General features: G+C 42.2%; 1 protein-coding gene across 2 annotated transcripts in view; it reads left to right on the top strand.

Annotated features, from left to right (window-relative positions):
* Positions 1 to 19,863, top strand: part of LOC110506754 (dipeptidase 2) — a 32,639-nt gene that overhangs the window by 10,271 nt on the left and 2,505 nt on the right. Inside the window, exons 1-8 of one of the 2 annotated variants that reach the window (XM_021586600.2) lie at positions 1,436 to 1,730; positions 9,713 to 9,858; positions 10,263 to 10,389; positions 10,590 to 10,719; positions 12,088 to 12,229; positions 15,103 to 15,172; positions 16,193 to 16,369; positions 19,616 to 19,700. In XM_021586600.2, coding sequence (XP_021442275.2) covers positions 9,716 to 9,858; positions 10,263 to 10,389; positions 10,590 to 10,719; positions 12,088 to 12,229; positions 15,103 to 15,172; positions 16,193 to 16,369; positions 19,616 to 19,700 — 874 coding nt within the window. In that variant the 5' untranslated portion in view covers positions 1,436 to 1,730; positions 9,713 to 9,715. Of the gene's footprint in view, positions 1 to 1,435; positions 1,731 to 9,712; positions 9,859 to 10,262; positions 10,390 to 10,589; positions 10,720 to 12,087; positions 12,230 to 15,102; positions 15,173 to 16,192; positions 16,370 to 19,615; positions 19,701 to 19,863 lie in introns of those variants that run through there. The other variant, XM_036963304.1, reaches the window with a different exon arrangement.

Below are 19,863 nucleotides of genomic sequence, written 5' to 3'. Positions count from 1 at the left end.
ATCACAATGGAATGCTTTAGTTTACATTTACCCCAAAGAACATTGATCCCATGAACTTCCACATGATGCAGATTTCTTTCTTTGAGGTGTGCATATTTTTGTGTGTCTCTCTTTCAGCTTGTTTCATTTGTGGGATTGTAAGAAGTTTCTACTAACTGTGTTTCAGAGATGCACCTCTTGTCAAAAACTAAATACACTAGTCAGTTTTTCATTGTTTCAAGCTGTTGATCAACTCATATTTTCATATCCATGTCATATTTTTATATTCATAAGGGGTTATTTTTGTAACCATTGTATATTTAATCTCAATCAAAAACATGAATTAATATTTTGGACTGAGCTTTCCTCATATTTTGTGCCTAAATCAAGAATATATGGTTTGATTGTGTAAATAATGTAGTTTTTGTAAGAACTGCTCAAGTAACATGAACAAATGATCAATAATAAACAGAGCTTCTCTACAGCCAAACTAGCTTTTCTTTGCTTCCTGTGGATAGGCCAAGTACGCCTAGGGGTCCTAATACCCCAGGTTGGGAACCACTGCTCTAGATATTGAGTAATCTCTTTCTAGACAGATGGGTTGCCTCCCACAATGTTACCAGTGAGAGAGTTTGATTCAGCTGAACCGCAGTGCACCGGGCTATGCAGTGAGGGAGGAGCACCCTTCTCAAATAGAACAGTAATCTGCTCCGCTCGGTCATGTTGTCAACAAGGCAGCATGATGCATCGTTCAGAAACCTACATCCTCTTTAACCAATTTTTTTGCATTTTCTAACTTTTTCATTTGGAATGCAGATAGTGTTTTTATCAAGAGCAATCATTTTTGCTGAACCTATGGCCACTTTTGTTTTGAGCTGACTCTACCGTTGGCCAAAATGGAGCACCTGGCTCACGCCCGGGAGTCAGACGGTTCCAAAACAAATGCAATTAAAGCTAACCCTGTTTACCCGGGGCAGTCCCAGGGCATTAATCAAATACCCTCAGTGTTCCAGCATACACACCTAGGTCTGGGATTTCTGAGATTAGGCTATGAGTACAATACTTAAAGGGCCAATCCTTAGTTGAAACAATAACAAAGCGGTCGCCCCCCTCTGTTCCGGTAAAAAGCTCAAGGATGGGCCTAGATAAATGTAACCACTCATATGCATAGACATAGCTGTGGATGCAATATATGAAAATTATAGTTTTAAGCATGTTTTGAGGCTGTACAGTGTTTTACATTTACAATGTTTACCGACATTGGAGTAAAGCAGGTTTATATTTTGGGTTCTGATGGGGTATGGCAGTTGAATTAAGCTCATGAAGCATAAATTCTATATTATTTAAAAAATCAATGGGTACATATTAATTTATATGTCCATAAATGTATGTGGTAACTGCAGATTGCCCCTTTAAATGGCTGGCTTCCTGGACACAGCTGGACTAAAAAACATTTAAATCGTTTTTATTTCTAGGTCTAGGTTTAGGCTAATCTATATCTGGGAAACTGGCCCATAGTGTTCTTAGTTAGATTGGACAGTAGATGGCAGTAATCCCATCTCTATGACCACACTGCGTAATGTACTCGATCTATTCTATACGTTACAGTACAATTTATTTCAGCTACTCACGTAGCCTACATCTGGGCGGAGGGAGCTAGAACATTCGCATTATTGAATTGTGATGTTCGGATTTATGCATCATTCGTTGTAAAAAAAAAAAAACGACCAGCTGATCGAACAACTTGCACAGTGAGTTTTGTTTTGCTATAAATACTTTACTGTTTAAATAATTATGTTGCCTAGATTTACTGAATTGTTATGTTTTTTATAGAATTTCCGTTATTTGTAGGCATTTTTGCGTAATAGTTATAGTTGCGTAATGTTTTGGTTCACTCGTTAAAACTGTTGACCCATTTACTGTAAAAGTTACTTTAAATGTTATGTTCAACTTTATTAAACGTACTACAATTTTAAGGATTCATTAAGCCTTCATAAGCCCTTTATAAATAGGCCTATATATGTTTAAGAAACTATTCCTAAAGCGAAAGTCAGCAGAATAAATAATAACTAAGCCGTCATCCCGCCTATGTTGCAGTAAAAAACTGAGGGATACAGCTGGAGAAATGTAACCACTCTCTTATTAATTCACAGAGCTATGTTTGCAAGGACTGACCATCCATGATATCAACATTATACTTAAACAATAAGGCACGAGGGGGTGTGGTGTATGGCCAATATACGGGCTGTTTTTAAGCACAACGCAATGCAGAGTGCCTGGATAATACAGAGTATTATCCATTATATGTATTGGCCATATACCACAAACTCTGAGGTGCCTTATTGCAGTAAAAATAAGTTTTTTGTCATACCTGTGTCTGATATATCACGGTTGTAAACCAATCAGCATTCAGGGCTCGAACCACCCAATTTATCATGTAGTTTTAACCATGTTTTGAGGCTAGTGTTTGTTTACATTTACTCTATTTACAAACATTGGAGTAAAACAGGCTTATATTTTGGGTTCTGATGGGGTACGACAGTTGAACTAAACTCATGGGGCATTCTATAAATTATAATCTTCAAGAATCAATCTGTACATATTGTAAAATCTATTGGTCGCTAAATCTGGAGAAATTACAGACCATGTAAAAAACTGTTGGTCACTAAATCCATAATGGGCTCCCGAGTGGCGCAGTGGTCTAAGGCACTGCATCTCAGTGCTAGAGGCGTCACTACAGACCCTGGTTTGATTCCAGGCCGTATCACAACCGGCCGTGATTGGGAGTCCCATAGGGAGCGGCACACAATTGACCAAGCATCGTTCGGGTCTGGCCGGGGGAGGCCATCATTGTAAATAAGAATTTGTTCTTAACTGACTTGCATAGTTGAATAAAGGTTACATAAAAAATAAAAACCTGTCTAGACCAAGTAAAAACGGTTGGCTGGTATGCCCTCACCCGTCTGAGCGGTCAGCTGTGAATGCCCTCACCCGTCTGAGCGGTCGGCTGTGAATGCCCTCACCCGTCTGAGCGGTCGGCTGTGAATGCCCTCACCCGTCTGAGCCGTCTTCTATGAATGCTGATGTTGAGGCCCATCACAGTACTCTTGATAGTCACCACCATACACACACTGTTTCCATTTGAAGACGTTTATATGGTTTTGGTAATCTGATTTATGTGGAATCTTATTGTTGTGGACTAAGACAAAGATTTGCACACATGTAAACAGTATTAGTTAAGGATTATAACTATACACTATACCTATATGTACATAAATAAATGGAAATGGCATTACACTTACAACATGTCTATAAAGGGCTATAAACACATCAATATAAACATAAACTTAAACATTCACCTCTTGGAGAGAGAGAGAAACCAATTACTTTGCACAACATTCAGACATTCCTGTTGCCGTCAACAACACAAAGTTCTCCGAAACATGCGTCTTCTCCCTTCGGATGATGATAACATTCTGACCTGAGTGGGTGGGTACGGTGTTCAGAGTCCAGATGCACATCTCCAAGAGTTCTGATTGGTTGGGAATGGAAGGGCTATGATGGGTGAGGGATAACGAAGGTAGGCTGAGCAGCCAAACTAACGGGACTGAAGGGAAACTGAAGGGACTATGCGGTGAAGTTAGGTAGAGAGGAGTGGAGCAGGACGGCCTTTTTACACATATCCTTAATTTGTAAAAAGAAAATGTATGTAGCATCTGCTGATTGCCCCTTTAAGCAAATGTCATACTTTATAATTAGTGGCAAAGGATCACATTTGCCAAAGACCTGGATTTATATATAAACTGTGACCTTTCATATCACACGTTATACAGTATTACTTTGTTTAGAAATTATGTTGTGCTTATTAAGGCTTTATGAATGCCATATAAGCAGAATTGCGCTGGAGGAAATGGTTGCCATTTTACGGGCTCCTAACCAATTGCGCTATTGTGTGTGTTTTTTTGCTTTATTTGTAACTTATTTTGTACATAATGTTTCTGCCACTGTCTCTAATGGCCCCCGAAAAGAGCTTCTGGATATCAGGACAGCGATTACTCACCTCGTACTGGTTGAAGATTTTTACTTTAAGGAGTTGGACGCCAATGATTTACTTCAGACACCGGACAAGGCCCAAATCCCCATCACTCGCATGAAGAAGAGACAGAGATATCGGTGACGTAGGTCGTGGCGGCTTGTAAGGATTCAACGGCAAGTGGGTAATCCGCCTCTACCATCAGCACTATTAGCCAACGTGCAATCATAGGATAATAAAATGGATGAGCACCGATCAAGACTAACCTACCAATGGGACATTAAAAACTGTAATATGTTATGTTTCACCGAGTTGTGGCTGAACGACGACATGGATAACATACAGCTGGCTGGGTTTTCCATGCATCGGCAAGATATTACAGCTTCCTCTGGTAAGACAAGGGGTGACGGTCTGTTTCAATATGTAAATAACAGCTGGTGCATGAAATCTAATATTAAGGAAGTCTTGAGGTTTTGTTCGCCTGAGGTAGAGTATCTCATGATAAGCTGTAGACCACACTATTTACCAAGATAGTTTTCATCTACAGTGCCTTGCGAAAGTATTCGGCCCCCTTGAACTTTGCGACCTTTTGCCACATTTCAGGCTTCAAACATAAAGATATAAAACTGTATTTTTTTGTGAAGAATCAACAACAAGTGGGACACAATCATGAAGTGGAATGACATTTATTGGATATTTCAAACTTTTTTAACAAATCAAAAACTGAAAAATTGGGCGTGCAAAATTATTCAGCCCCCTTAAGTTAATACTTTGTAGCGCCACCTTTTGCTGCGATTACAGCTGTAAGTCGCTTGGGGTATGTCTCTATCAGTTTTGCACATCGAGAGACTGACATTTTTTCCCATTCCTCCTTGCAAAACAGCTCGAGCTCAGTGAGGTTGGATGGAGAGCATTTGTGAACAGCAGTTTTCAGTTCTTTCCACAGATTCTCGATTGGATTCAGGTCTGGACTTTGACTTGGCCATTCTAACACCTGGATATGTTTATTTTTGAACCATTCCATTGTAGATTTTGCTTTATGTTTTGGATCATTGTCTTGTTGGAAGACAAATCTCCGTCCCAGTCTCAGGTCTTTTGCAGACTCCATCAGGTTTTCTTCCAGAATGGTCCTGTATTTGGCTCTATCCATCTTCCCTTCAATTTTAACCATCTTCCCTGTCCCTGCTGAAGAAAAGCAGGCCCAAACCATGATGCTGCCACCACCATGTTTGACAGTGGGGATGGTGTGTTCAGCTGTGTTGCTTTTACGCCAAACATAACGTTTTGCATTGTTGCCAAAAAGTTAAATTTTGGTTTCATCTGACCAGAGCACCTTCTTCCACATGTTTGGTGTGTCTCCCAGGTGGCTTGTGGCAAACTTTAAACAACACTTTTTATGGATATCTTTAAGAAATGGCTTTCTTCTTGCCACTCTTCCATAAAGAACCAGATTTGTGCAATATACGACTGATTGTTGTCCTATGGACAGTCTCCCACCTCAGCTGTAGATCTCTGCAGTTCATCCAGAGTGATCATGGGCCTCTTGGCTGCATCTCTGATCAGTCTTCTCCATGTATGAGCTGAAAGTTTAGAGGGACGGCCAGGTCTTGGTAGATTTGCAGTGGTCTGATACTCCTTCCATTTCAATATTATCGCTTGCACAGTGCTCCTTGGGATGTTTAAAGCTTGGGAAATATTTTTGTATCCAAATCCGGCTTTTTCTTCACAACAGTATCTCGGACCTGCCTGGTGTGTTCCTTGTTCTTCATGATGCTCTCTGCGCTTTTAACGGACCTCTGAGACTATCACAGTGCAGGTGCATTTATACGGAGACTTGATTACACACAGGTGGATTGTATTTATCATCATTAGTCATTTAGGTCAACATTGGATCATTCAGAGATCCTCACTGAACTTCTGGAGAGAGTTTGCTGCACTGAAAGTAAAGGGGCTGAATAATTTTGCACGCCCAATTTTTCAGTTTTTGATTTGTTTTAAAAGTTTGAAATATCCAATAAATGTCGTTCCACTTCATGATTGTGTACCACTTGTTGTTGATTCTTCACAAAAAAAATACAGTTTTATTTCTTTATGTTTGAAGCCTGAAATGTGGCAAAAGGTCGCAAAGTTCAAGGGGGCCGAATACTTTCGCAAGGGACTGTATATTTTCTTTTAGCTGTCTATTTACCACCACAAACTGATGCTGACATTAAGACCACAGTGTCTGTATAAGGCCATAATAAAACAAGAAAATGCTCATCCAGAGACGGCGCTCCTGGTGGCAAGGGACTTTAATGCAAGGAAACTTAAATCTGTTTTACCTAATTTCTACCAGCATGTTACCTGTGCAACCAGAGGGAAAAAAACTCTAGACCACCTTTACTCCACACACAAGGATGCGTACAAAGCTCTCCCTCGCCCTCCATTTGGCAAATCTGACCATAACTCTATTCTCTTGATTCCTGCTTACAAGCAAAAACTAAAGCAGGAACTACCTGTGACTCGCTCAATACGGAAGTTGTCAGATGACGCAGATGCTAAGCTACAGGACTGTTTTGCTAGGACAGAATGAAATATGTTCCGGGATTCTTCTGATGGCATTGATGAGTATACAACATCAGTCACTGGATTCATCAATAAGTGCATTGATGATGTCGTCCCAACAGTGACCGTATGTACATACCCCAACCAGAAGCCATGGATTACAGGCAACATCCGCACTGAGCTGCCGCACTGAGCTGCCGACTCTAACCCGGACCCTTATAAGAAATCCTGCTATGCCCTCTGATGAACCATCAAACAGGCAAAGCATCAATACAGGACTAAGATTGAATTGTACTACACTGTCTCTGTCGCTCATCGGATGTGGCAGGGCTTGCAAACTATTACGGACTACAAAGGGAAGCACAACCGCGAGCTTCCCAATGACACAAGCCTACCAGATGAGCTAAATAACTTCTATGCTTGCTTCGAGGAAAGCCACACTGAATCATGCATGAGAGCACCAGCTGTTCCGGATGACTGTGGGATCATGCTCTCGGGAGCCGATGTGAGTAAGACCTTTAAACAGGTCAACATTCACAAGGCCGCAGGGCCAGACAGATTACCAGGACGTGTACTCAGGGCATGCACTGACAAACTGGCAAGTGTCTTCACTGACATTTTCAACCTGTCCGTGACAGAGTCTGTAATACCAACATGTTTCAAGGAGACCACCATAGTTCCTGTGCTCAAGAACACAAAGGTAACCTGCCTAAATGACTACCGACCCGTAGCACTCACGTCTGTAGCCATGAAGGGCTTTGAAAGGCTGGTCATCACATGAACACCATGAACACCATTATCCCAGAAACCCTAGACCCACTCCAATTTACACACCACCCCAACTGATCCATAGATGACTCAATCTCTATTGCTTTCCACACTGCCCTTTCCCACCTGGACAAAAGGAACACCTACGTGAGAATGCTATTCATTGACTACAGCTCAGCGTTCAACACCATAGTGCCCTCAAAACTCATCACTAATCTAAGGACCCTAGGACTAAACACCTTCCTCTGCAACTGGATCCTGGACTTCCTGATGGGCCGCCCTCAAGTGGTAAGGGTAGGTAACAACACATCTTCCACTCTGATCCTCAACACTGAGCCCCACAAGGGTGTGTGCTCAGTCCCTTCCTGTTCTCCCTGTTCACACATGACTGCATGGCCAAGCACGACTCCAACACATCATTAAGTTTGCAGATGACACAACAGTGGGTGTCCTGATCACCAACAACGATGAAACATCCTATAGGGAGGAGGTCGGAGACCTGGGAGTGTGGTGCCAGGATAACAACCTCTCCTCAACGTGATCAAGACAAAGGAGATGTTTGTGGACTACAGGAAAAGGAGGTCTGAGTACACCCCCATTCTCATTGACGGGGCTGTATTGGAGCAGGTTGAGAGCTTCAAGTTCCTTGGTGTCCACATCATGGTCCAAACACACCAAAAAAGTTGTGAAGAGGGCACGACAATGCCTATTCCCCCTCTTGAGAATGAAAATATCCTCAAAAGATTATACAGCTGCACCATTGAGAGCATCCTGACTGGTTACATCACTGCTTGGTATGGCAACTACTCGGACCCCGACCGCAAGGCACTACAGAGGGTAGTACGTACGGCCCAGTAGATCACTGGGGCCAAGCCATCCATGACCTCTATACCAAAAACTCCAGCCACCCAAGTCATAGACTGTTCTCTCTGCTACTCCATGGCAAGCAGTACAGGAGCACCAAGTCTAGGTCCAAAAGACTTCCTAACAGCTTCCACCCCAAGTCATAAGACTCCTGAACAGCTAATCAAATGGCTACCCAGACTATTTGCATTTCTAAACTGCTGCTACTCTCTGTTTGTTATCTATGCATAGTTACTTTACCTTTACCTACATGTACAGTACCAGTCAAAAGTTTGGACACACCTACTCATTCCAGGGTTTTTCTTTAATTTTACTATTTTCGACATTGCACAATAATAGTGCAGACATCAAAACTATGAAATAACACATATGGAATCATGTAGTAACCAAAAAAGTGTTAAACAATTCAAAATATATTTTATATTTGAGATTCTTCAAAGTAGCCACCCTTTGCCTTGATGACAACTTTGCACACTCTTGGAATGTCTTTGTGAGACGCAGAGTAGGTGAACAGATGATCTTTACATGTGTGGGTCCCACCGTGAAGCATTAAGCAGGAGGTGTGATGGTGTGGGGGTGCTTTGCTGGTGACACTGTCAGTGATTTATTTATAATTCAAGGCACACTTAACCAGCATGGCTACCAGAGCATTCTGCAGCGATACACCATCACATCTGGTTTGCGCTTAGTGGGGCTATTATTTGTTTTTCAGCAGGACAATGACCCAACACACCTCCAGGCTGTATAAGGGCTATTTGACCAAGGTAGGAAAGGGGTGAAGTGCTACATCAGATGACCTGGCCTCCACAATCACCCGACCTCAACCCAATTGAGATGGTTTGGGATGAGTTGGACCGCAGAGTGAAGGAAAAGCAGCCAACAAGTGCTCAGCATATGTGGGAACTCCTTCAATACGGTTGGAAAAGCATTCCAGGTGAAGCTGGTTGAGAGAATACCAAGAGTGTGCAAAGCTGTCATCAAGGCAAGGGGTGGCTATTGTGAAGAATCTAAAATCTAAAATACATTTAGATTTGTTTAACACTTTGGTTACTACATGATTCAATATGTGTTATTTAATAGTTTTGATGTCTTCACTGTTATTCTACAATGTAGAAAATAGTACAAATAAAGAAAGACCCTTGAATGAATAGGTGTGTCCAAATTTTTGACTGGTACTGTATATATTACCTCAATTACCTCGACTAACCTGTGCACCGCACATTGACTCTGTACCGGTACCCCCTGTATATAGCCTCACTACTGTTATTTTATTGTTGCTCTTTAATGATTTGTTATTTTTCTATTTTCTCAATTTTTTTCCTTCTTAAACTGCATTGTTGTTTTAGGGCTTGTAAGTAAGCATTTCACTGTAAGGTCTACCTGTTGTATTCGGCACATGTGACTAATACAATTTGATTTGATTTGATAAAGTGTTTATACATTGTAGTTTGTTTAAAGTGGTACCAAAATTAAAAGTACTGGACTAATTGAAGTTACCACGTCTTAAAATTATTTTATTTATAGAATATGATATCGCGGATACTCCATAGAGGTGATTTTCTAAACCTGGGGACGAACTTGATGCTGTGTTTTCTCTGTGGGATGACATCGGGAGATCCTACAACAGGAAGTGCATTTGGCTTGATGACAAAATATTCTTTGATTGATGGGTAAGTAAACAGAGGAAAGTTGTCTTAGTTATTCTGGTTTTCCTAAAATAGAGACAAGTTTATCCTACAGTATCCCTTATTATTGGTTGATGATATATTTGTCTGTTCAGAGATACATAGACATTTTTTGCCATACCATATGCAGCCTAAAATATTAATAGCTCATGGATTTTCAACAGTAAACTTTTGGGACTTCACCACCAAGTATCCAAACAAGTGTGGTTCCAAATACAAATACTTATCATCCCATACTGAGTAATTCAGTATGTAACTCGCCCACACACACGTGGTACTGTATGGAGCTGTCACTTTAGAAATTTGATACATAAAAATGTCTCCCTCCGGCTCCACCTTGAGTCCCTCGCCTCTATTACATCTGACTGCCTCATCTCTCTCTCTCCTAGACATAATGACCTAGCTTTGATGCTGAGGATTCTCCACGGCAACAGACTGAGTCAGGTTGACCTGCACAACATCAGCAAAGTGGCCACGGACATCAACAGACTCACAACGGGACACGTCGGCGCTCAGGTTGGTTAATATATGGTTAATAGTAGCCTAAGTGTGTGTGTGATTGTGTATGCGTGTGCATGTTTGTGTGAGTGTGTGAGTGTGTATGTGTGTCCGTGCATGTGCACACTGAGTTGTACTAAAGCCATAATACCCTTCTAACTCAAGTGTTGCTCTCTGACCCCCTGCTTTGTCTCTTCCCCATCCCATGCTCTGATCAGGTGTTTGCAGCCTACGTGTTGTGTGGCGCCCAGGCGAAGGATGCTGTGAGGCTCACACTGGAACAGATAGACGTGATCAACCGTATGTGTACGGAGAACCCAGAACTGGAGCTAGTTACATCTGCCAAAGGTACAATATACCAGGGGTAGGCAAGTAGATTCAGCCACGGGCCAATTTTTTTCAGTGAGAATGGTCGTTGGCCCGTAACATAATTATAATAATTTGTACACTGTAAATGGACCACAAATAGGCCCAATAAGAGATATCATTTGAAAATAACAATAGTTTCATACTTTGATTACATTGAGACATGATCATGTTTCTTTTTTTATTTGTGGGAATACTTGGGAACAAATTTCTTAAGTTATTATATATTTCTTTCTGAATTCCTGGTGATTTTAGTATTTTTTCCCCCTCTGTGGTGCTTTGCCTTTGCCATACCAAGTGATGATGCAGCCAGTCAAGATGCTCTCAATGGTGCAGCTGTAGAGCTTTTTGAAGATCTTTTCAGCCTCCTGAGGGGGAAGAGGTGGCTGTGTGTGTGGACCATGTTAAGTCCGTAGTGATGTGAATGCCAAGGAACTTGAAGCTCCCGACCTGCTCCACTACAGCCCCAAAAATGTGGATGGGGGCGTGCTCTCCCCCTTTTTCCTGTAGTCCACGATCAGTTCCTTACTGACATTGAGGGAGAGGCTGTTGTCTCTGATCTCATCCTAGTAGGCTGTCTCATTTCCGTCGGTATTCAGGCCTACTACCGTCGTGTTGTCAGCAAACTTGATGATGGTTTTGGAGTCGTGAATGAACAGGGAGTACAGGAGGGGACTAATCACACACCCCTGAGGGGCCCCTGTGTTGAGGGTCAGCATGGCGGAGGTGTTGTTGCCTACCCTCACCACCTGCTGGGCAGCCTCTCGGGAAGTCCAGGATCCAGTTGCAGAGGGAGGTGTTCAGTCCCAGGGTCCTGAGCTTTGTGATGAGCTTGGAGGGGACTATGGTGTTGAACGCTGAGCTGTAGTCTATGAACAGTATTCTCTCATAGTTATTTACCTTCTTGTCCAGGTGGGAGAGAGCAGTGTGAAGTTTAATTGAGATTGCATCATCTGTTGGAGTGGGTCCAGGATGTCTGGGATGATGGTGTTGATGTGTGTCATGACCAGCCTTTCAATGCACTTCATAAATACAGATGCGAGTGGTACTGGACGATAGTCATTTAGGCAGGTTACCTTGGAGTTCTTAGGAACAAGAATAATGGTGGGCAGCTTCAAACATGTTGGGCTTACAGACTGGGCAAGGAGACACTTGCCAGCTGGTCTTCTGGCCTGTAATTTACGCTCTCTGAAGTAATTTGATGGGTTTTCCAAATGGATCTTTCCACCAGTATATGGAAATGCGTGGATGTGTAAGTGGGTTGATGCCTGGTAAAAACATATTTCTGCCCAATTTACAGCAGTATGATGATGATGATGTGTGTGTGTGTACCGTGTGTGTATTCAACAGAACTAAATGACACTAACAGGATAGCATGTCTGATCAGCATTGAGGGAGGACATTCAATAGACAGCAGCCTGCCAACCCTGCGTATGTTTTACCAGCTGGGGGTTCGCTCCATGGCCCTCACACACACCTGCAATACACCTTGGTGAGCGCACGCATGCACGCACTCACACGCATGCACGCACTCACACACACACACACACACACACACACACACACACACACACACACACACACACACACACACACTTATGACTTCCTCGCTGTCATCAAATGAGCAAAAGGACAATATAGGAATAAGGTGGAATCATATTAAACAGGCTCCGACACCCGCCGCATGTGGCAGGGGCTACAGTCCATTACGGATTACAAAGGAAGACCAACCGTGATCTGCCAAACGATGCCTTTCTACCAGACGAACTCAATGCATTTTATGCGCGCTTTGTCAGCAACAACATCGAGCCGGGGGGGAGGGTCGTCACCGACCCAGAGGACTGGGTGATCTCGCTCTCCTAGGCCGACGTGAGAAGAGTCTTTAATCAGGTCAACACCCGCAAGGCCATGCGCCTTGATGGTATTCCAGGGCGCGTTGTCAGAGCATGCACAGAACAGCTGGCAGGCATATTCACAGTCATTTCCAACCTCTCCTTTTCCCAGGCTGTAATCCTCACGTTTTAAGATGATCACAATCATTCCTGTACCTAAGAACTCTTAAGGCTTCATGCCACAATGATTACCGCCTTGTAGCACTCACTTCTGTAATCATGAGGTGCTTTGAGAGACTGTTTATGGCACATTATCTCTACCATCCCAGCCACCCTAGACCCATTCCAATTTGCATACCGCCCAAACAAATCCATAGATGACGCAATCTCTATTGCTCTCCACACAATCAAATCAAATCAAATTTTATTTGTCACACACATGGTTAGCAGATGTTAATGAGAGTGTAGCCAAATGCTTGTGCTTCTAGTTCGTTCTGACCATGCAGTAATATCTAACAAGTAATCTAACCGAACAATTTCACAACAACTACCTTATACACACAAGTGTAAAGGAATGAATAAGAATATGTACATATAAATATATGGATGAGCGATGGCCGAACAGCATAGGCAAGATGCAGTAGATGGTATAGAGTACAGTATATACATATGAGATGAGTAATGTAGGGTATGTAAACATTATATAAAGTTGCATTGTTTAAAGTGGCTAGTGATACATTTATTACATCAATTTTTCCATTATTAAAGTGGCTAGAGATTTGAGTCAGTATGTTGGCAGCAGCCACTCAATGTTAGTGATGACTGTTTAACAGTCTGATGGCCTTGAGATAGAAGCTGTTTTTCAGTCTCTCGGGCCCTGCTTTGATGCACCTGTACTGAACTCGCCTTCTGTATGATAGCGGGGTGAACAGGCAGTGGCTCGGGTGGTTGTTGTCCTTGATGATCTTTTTGGCCTTCCTGTGACATCGGGTGGTGTAGATGTCCTGGAGGGCAGGTAGTTTGCCCCCATTGATACGTTGTGCAGACCTCACTATCCTCAGGAGAGCCTTACGGTTATGGGCAGAGCAGTTGCCTTACCAGGCGGTGATACAGCCCGACAGGATGCTCTCGATTGTGCATCTGTAAAAGTTTGTGAGTGTTTTTAGTGGCAAGCCGAATTTCTTCAGCCTCCTGAGGTTGAAGAGGCGCTACTGCGCCTTATTCACCATGCTGTCTGTGTGGGTGGACCAATTCAGTTTGTCTGTGATGTGTACGCCGAGGAACTTAAAACCTTCTACCCTCTCCACTACTGTCCCGTCGATGTGGATAGGGGGCTGCTCCCTCTGCTGTTTCCTGAAGTCCACAATCATCTCCTTTGTTTTGTTGATGTTGAGTGAGAGGTTATTTTCCTGACACCACACTCCGAGGGCCCTCACCTCCTCCCTGTAGGCCGTCTCGTCGTTGTTGGTAATAAAGCCTACCACTGTAGTGTCGTCTGCAAACTTGATGATTGAGTTGGAGGCGTGCATGGCCACACAGTCGTGGGTGAACAGGGAGTACAGGAGAGGGCTGAGAACGCACCCTTGTGGGGCCCCAGTGTTGAGGATCAGCGGGGTCGAGATGTTGTTACCTACTCTCACCACCTGGGGGCGGCCCATCAGGAAGTCCAGGACCCAGGGTCTCAAGCTTAATGACGCGTTTGGAGGGTACTATGGTGTTAAATGCTGAGCTGTAGTCGATAGGAATAGGAATACCTACGTGAGAATGCTGTTCATTGACTACAGCTCAGCGTTCAACACCATTATCCCCTCCAATCTCGCCACCAAGCATATGACTCTGGGTCTGAAAACCTCCTTCTGCAACTGGATCCTGGACTTCCTGATGGGCCGACCCCAGTTGGTGAGTTTAGACAACATCAGCTTCTATCCCCAAGCGATACAACTGATAAATAGCTACACGGACTGAGTTTAACTTGTATCTTTATTGATCTTTTATTTTCATATTTGCCCTCTCACAGGGCCCTACACACTCACACACACTGTCACTCCAACACACACAAACACTCACTCCATATTTTGCTCACTAACATATACATTTATACTGACTCTACACACCTGCACACTCACTCACATGCAAGCTGCTGCTACTCTGTTTATCTTATATCCTGTTGTCTAGCGCCCTTACCCCTATACATACAGTATCTACCTCCATCACTCCAGTATCCCTGCACATGGAAGTATGGTATTGGATATGACTTTTTAAGTATTTATTGTGCAGTATATAGTATGCTTACTTATTTACTTTATTGTGTTTTTCATATTTCTTATTCTTATTTCTTGTGTTTTTTTGTTGTTTTAATACATTGTTATTGATTATTGCGTTGTTTGGTTTTGAGTTTGCAAGAAAGGCATTTCACTGTACTTGTGCATGTGATATTAAAACTTAGACACATGCATAATATTTGTTATATTTTGGTTTGACATCATAGTTTCTCGCCACTGGGCTATAACACAGTCGTTTTTTATTGCTTCAGGGCTGAGTCCTCCTCAACAATTTATGATGTCTATCAAAGAGAAAATGACAGCCTAACAGACTTCGGTAAGGTAAGGTCAACCTTTAACACTAAGTCTGTGTTCAAGCCAATACTTGTAGCCTACGCTGGTCACTTCAGGCGTAATGACATTTCGGTACACTTATGTCTTCAGGGACACCTGAAGTCAACAAGCTGGAGAGGTTAGAACGCAGGGTCGGTCCCTTCAGGCCTCCTACATACTTTTACACAGACGAGTTATATTTGCATAATTGACATGATTTATTATTCATAATTTGCTCCTGCATGTGATGGACCAATACCTCACGAGGCTTCCTCTCTCCAAGTTGAGACCTTGAAACTGAAATACCTGAAATAACCAAAACAGCCAGAGTAATGTTCTGGGTGTACTGCCAAGTTGCTTATCAGTGATAGAGAGGATTCCTCCATACACGTTCAGTCAGTCACCCACATGAACCCATCCAAATGATTATTAGAAAAGCAGCATTAATTTGATACACAAACATAACATTTTCCTTCACAGTCTCTAGGAGTTGTACACAAACATTCTTGATCCTTGACGATTTTTAGGGAGTTGTGTAAGACTGATGTGATCGTCAGTCTCAACTGAGTGTTTTACTGTTTGTAGTGTTTACTGTTTGTAGATAAGTGGCGCAAAGTGTTGTATGTTTTTCACTGTCAGCAGATATGCACAATGACGTACATAGAGCACGTAATATATAATTACTGGGAAACCTCACAGCAAGTGGTAACATGCTTTTCCTGTCCTCTCTCTCTCTCCCTCTCTCTCTCTCTCTCTCTCTCTCTCTCTCTCTCCCTCTCTCTCTCTCTCCCTCTCCCTCTCCCTCTCCCTCTCTCTCTGCCTTTCTCTCTCTCTCTCAATCTCTCTCTCTGCCTTTCTTTCTCTCCCTCTCCCTCTCTCTCTCTCTCTCTCTCTCTCTCTCTCTCTCTCTCTCTCCCTCTCTCTCTCTCTCTCTCTCTCTCTCTCTCTCTCTCCCTCTCTCTCTCTCTGTCTCTCTCTCTCTCTCTCTCTTTCTCCCTTTCCCTCTCTCTCTGTCTTTCTTTCTCTCAGGATGTGGTGAAGGAGATGAACAGATTGGGGATGATAGTAGACCTGTCCCATAGTTCCTGGGCCACAGCCAGGGCAGTACTGCAGATCTCTAAGGCTCCAGTTATTTTCAGCCACTCCTCAGCCCATGCCGTGTGTAACCACAGCCGCAATGTTCCCGATGACCTGCTCCGCGAACTGGTGAGAGCCCTGACAAGAACTCTCTCTCTCTGCCTGTCTCTCTCTTTCTCTCTCTCTCTAAAACTCCTCCATCACTCCCCCCTTTCAACCACCATCGGCACGGTCACTCATTGTGGGTGGCCTGTGTTTACTCCTTATCAGGAGAGTCTTTTGGAATTGTATTTTGATGATGTCTCCTTTCTGCAATGTTTCTTTAATCCACGTGTCCTTTATTTGCATTTCCTGTTTTACAGTGCCTTCAGGAAGTGTTCATACCCCCTTTTGTTGTGTTACAGCCTGAATTCAAATGGATTAAATATACAGTACCTATCAAAAGTTTTCACACACCTACTCATTCCAGGGGTTTTCTTTATTTGTACTATTTTTTACATTGTAGAATAATAGAATAATAGAATCATGTAGCAACCAAAAAAGTGTTAAACAAATCTAAATATATTTGAGATTCTTCAAAGTAGCCAACCTTTGCCTTGATGACAGCTTTGCACACTCTTGGCATTCTCTCAACCATCTTCATGAGGTAGTCACCTGGAATGCATTTAATTTAACTGGTGTGCCTGGTTAAAAGTACATTTCTCAAATTTCTTCCTTCTTAATGCGTTAGGGCAAATCAGTTGTGTAGTGACAAGGCAGGGGATGTTTACAAAATATAGGCCTATTTGGTAAAAGACCAAGTCCATATATGGTAAAAACAGCTCAAATAAGCAAAGAGAAACAACAGTCCATCATTCATTTAAGACATGAAGGTCAGTCAATAAGGAAAATGTCAAGAACTTTGAAAGTTTGTCTGAAAAACCATGAAACTGGCTCTCATGAGGACTGCCACAGGAAAGGAAGACCCAGAGTTACCTCTGCTGCAGAGGATCAGTTCATTAGCGTTACCAGCCTCAGAAATTGCAGCCCAAATAAATGCTTCACAGAGTTCAAGTAACATACACATCTCAACATCAACTGTTCAGAGGAGACTGAGTGAATCAGGCCTTCATGGTCAAATTTCTGCAAAGAAACCACTACTAAAAGACACCAATAAGAAGAAGACTTGCTTGGGCCAAGAAACATGATCAATGGACATTAGACCGGTGGAAATCTGTCCTTTGGTCTGATGAGTCCAAATTTGCGATTTTTGGTTCCAACCGCCATGTCTTTGTGAGATGCAGAATAGGTGAACGGATGATCTCTACATGTGTGATTCCCCCCGTCAAGCATGGAGGAGGAGGTGTGAAGGTGTAGGGGTGCTTTGCTATTGACACTGTCAGTGATTTATTTAGAATTCAACATTCTGCAGCGACAGGCTATCCCATCTGGTTTGCTCTTAGTGGGGCTATCATTTGTTTTTCAACAGGACAATGACCCAACACACCTCCAGGCTGTGTAAGGAATGCAGCATCAAATGAGCTGGCCTCCACAATCATCCGACCTCAACCCAATTGAGATGGTATGGGATGAGTTGGACTGCAGAGTGATGGAAAAGCAGCCAACAAGTGTTCAGCATAGGTGGGAACTCCTTCAAGACTGTTGGAAAAGCATTCCAGGTGAAGCTGGTTGAGAGAATGTCAAGAGTGTGCAAAGCTGTCATCAAGGCAAAGGGTGGATTTGTTTAACACTTTTTTGGTTACTACATGATTTTTTCATAGTTTTGAAGTCTTAACTTTTATTCCACAATGTAGAAAATAGTAAAAAAAAAGAAAAACCCTTAAATGAGTAGGTGTCCAAACTCTTGACTGGTACTGTATATTTTTTCCATCTACACACGATAACCCATAATGACAAAGTGAAAAACATGTTTTTAGAAATGTTGCAAATTTATTGAAACTGAAATCCAGAAATATCTCATTTACAAAAGTATTTACACCCCTGAATCAATACATTTTTGAATCCCGTTTGGCAGCGATTACAGCTGCAAGTCTTTCTGGGTAAGAGCTTTGCACACTTGGATTGTAAAATATTTGCACATTATTATTTTTTTTAATTCTTCAAACTCTGTGAAGTTGGTTGTTGATCATTGCTAGACAGCCCTTTTCAAGTCTTGCCATAGATTGTCAAGCCAATTTAAGTCAACACTGTAACTAGACTACTCAGGAACACTCAATGTCGTTTGGTAAGAAACTCCAGTATATTTTGGCCTTGTGTTTTAAGTTATTGTCCTGCTGAAAGGTGAATTTGTTTCCCGATGTCTGTTGGAAATCCGACTGAACCGAGTTTTCCTCTAGGATTTTGCCTGTGCTTAGCTCTATTCCGTTTCTTTTTATAAAAAAAACTCCATAGTCCTTGCCGATGACAAGCATACCCATAACATGATGCAGCTACCACCATGCTTGAAAATATGAAGACTGATACTAAGTGATATGTCGTTTTGGATTTGCCCCAAATATAACGCTTTGTATTCTTTGCCACATTTTTTTGCTGTTTTACTTTAGTGCCGTATTGCAAACAGGGTGCATGTTTTAGAATATTTTTCCTTCTTCACTCTGTCACATAGGTTAGTATTGTGGAGTAACTACAATGTTCTCGATCCATCACAACCATTCAACTCTGTAACTGTTTTAAAGTGAACATTGGCCTCATGGTGAAATCCGTGAGTGGTTTCCTTCCTCTCCGGCAACTGAGTTAGGAAGGACGCCTGTATCTTTTTAGTGACTGGGTGTATTGATACACCATCCAACGTGTAATTAATATCTTTAGCATGCTCAAAGGGTTATTAAATGTCTGCCTTTTTAAAAAACCTATCTACCAATAGATGCCCTTCTTTGCGAGGCTTTGTGGTTGAATCTGTGTTAGAAATTCACAGCTCGACCGAGGGACCTTACAATTATCTGTATGTGTTGTACAGAGATGAAATAGTAATTCAAAAAATAATGCTAAACACAAGTTTTGCGATCCAACTGAGTCCATGCAACTCATAATGTGACTTATTAAGCACATTTTTACTCCTGAAATTATTTAGGCTCGCCATAATAAAGGGGTTGAATACTTATTGACTCAAGACATTTCAGCTTGTCATTTTTGATTTAATTTGTAAAAATGTCTAAAAACATAATTCCACTTTGATATTATGAGGTATTATGTGTAGGCCAGTGAAACAAAATCTCAATTGAATCCATTTTAAATTTGGGCTGTAACACAACAAAATGCAGAAACAGTCAAGGGGTGTGAATACATTCTGAAGGCACTGTATCTACATGGCTGGAAGGTCACTGGAAGTGTGGAATGTTTTTTTAATGTTCTCTTCTGGGTGTGTTGTTGTTTCAGAAGGAGAACGGAGGACTCATCATGGTTAATCTGCACAGTGGGTTTGTGGCTTGCCATGGCCAAGCCAATATCTCCATTGTGGCTGGTGAGCAGTTGCCTTTGTTTAGTGTTTATTGGCATCAAACAATTAAGCGCAAAATTGGCTGCCTTGTTATCAATCAAGACGTGTTTAGAAGACCAGTATCAAGAACATCAATGACATGTGTACACATGATTTATCTTATGATTATCTTATCTTCTGATATTCC

The sequence above is a fragment of the Oncorhynchus mykiss genome, chromosome 26 (genome assembly GCF_013265735.2).
Source record: "Oncorhynchus mykiss isolate Arlee chromosome 26, USDA_OmykA_1.1, whole genome shotgun sequence".
NCBI classification, from domain to species: Eukaryota; Metazoa; Chordata; class Actinopteri; order Salmoniformes; family Salmonidae; genus Oncorhynchus; species Oncorhynchus mykiss.
The sequence above is the reverse complement of the archived record's forward strand: the minus strand, read 5'-3'. Positions and strand labels throughout refer to the sequence as shown.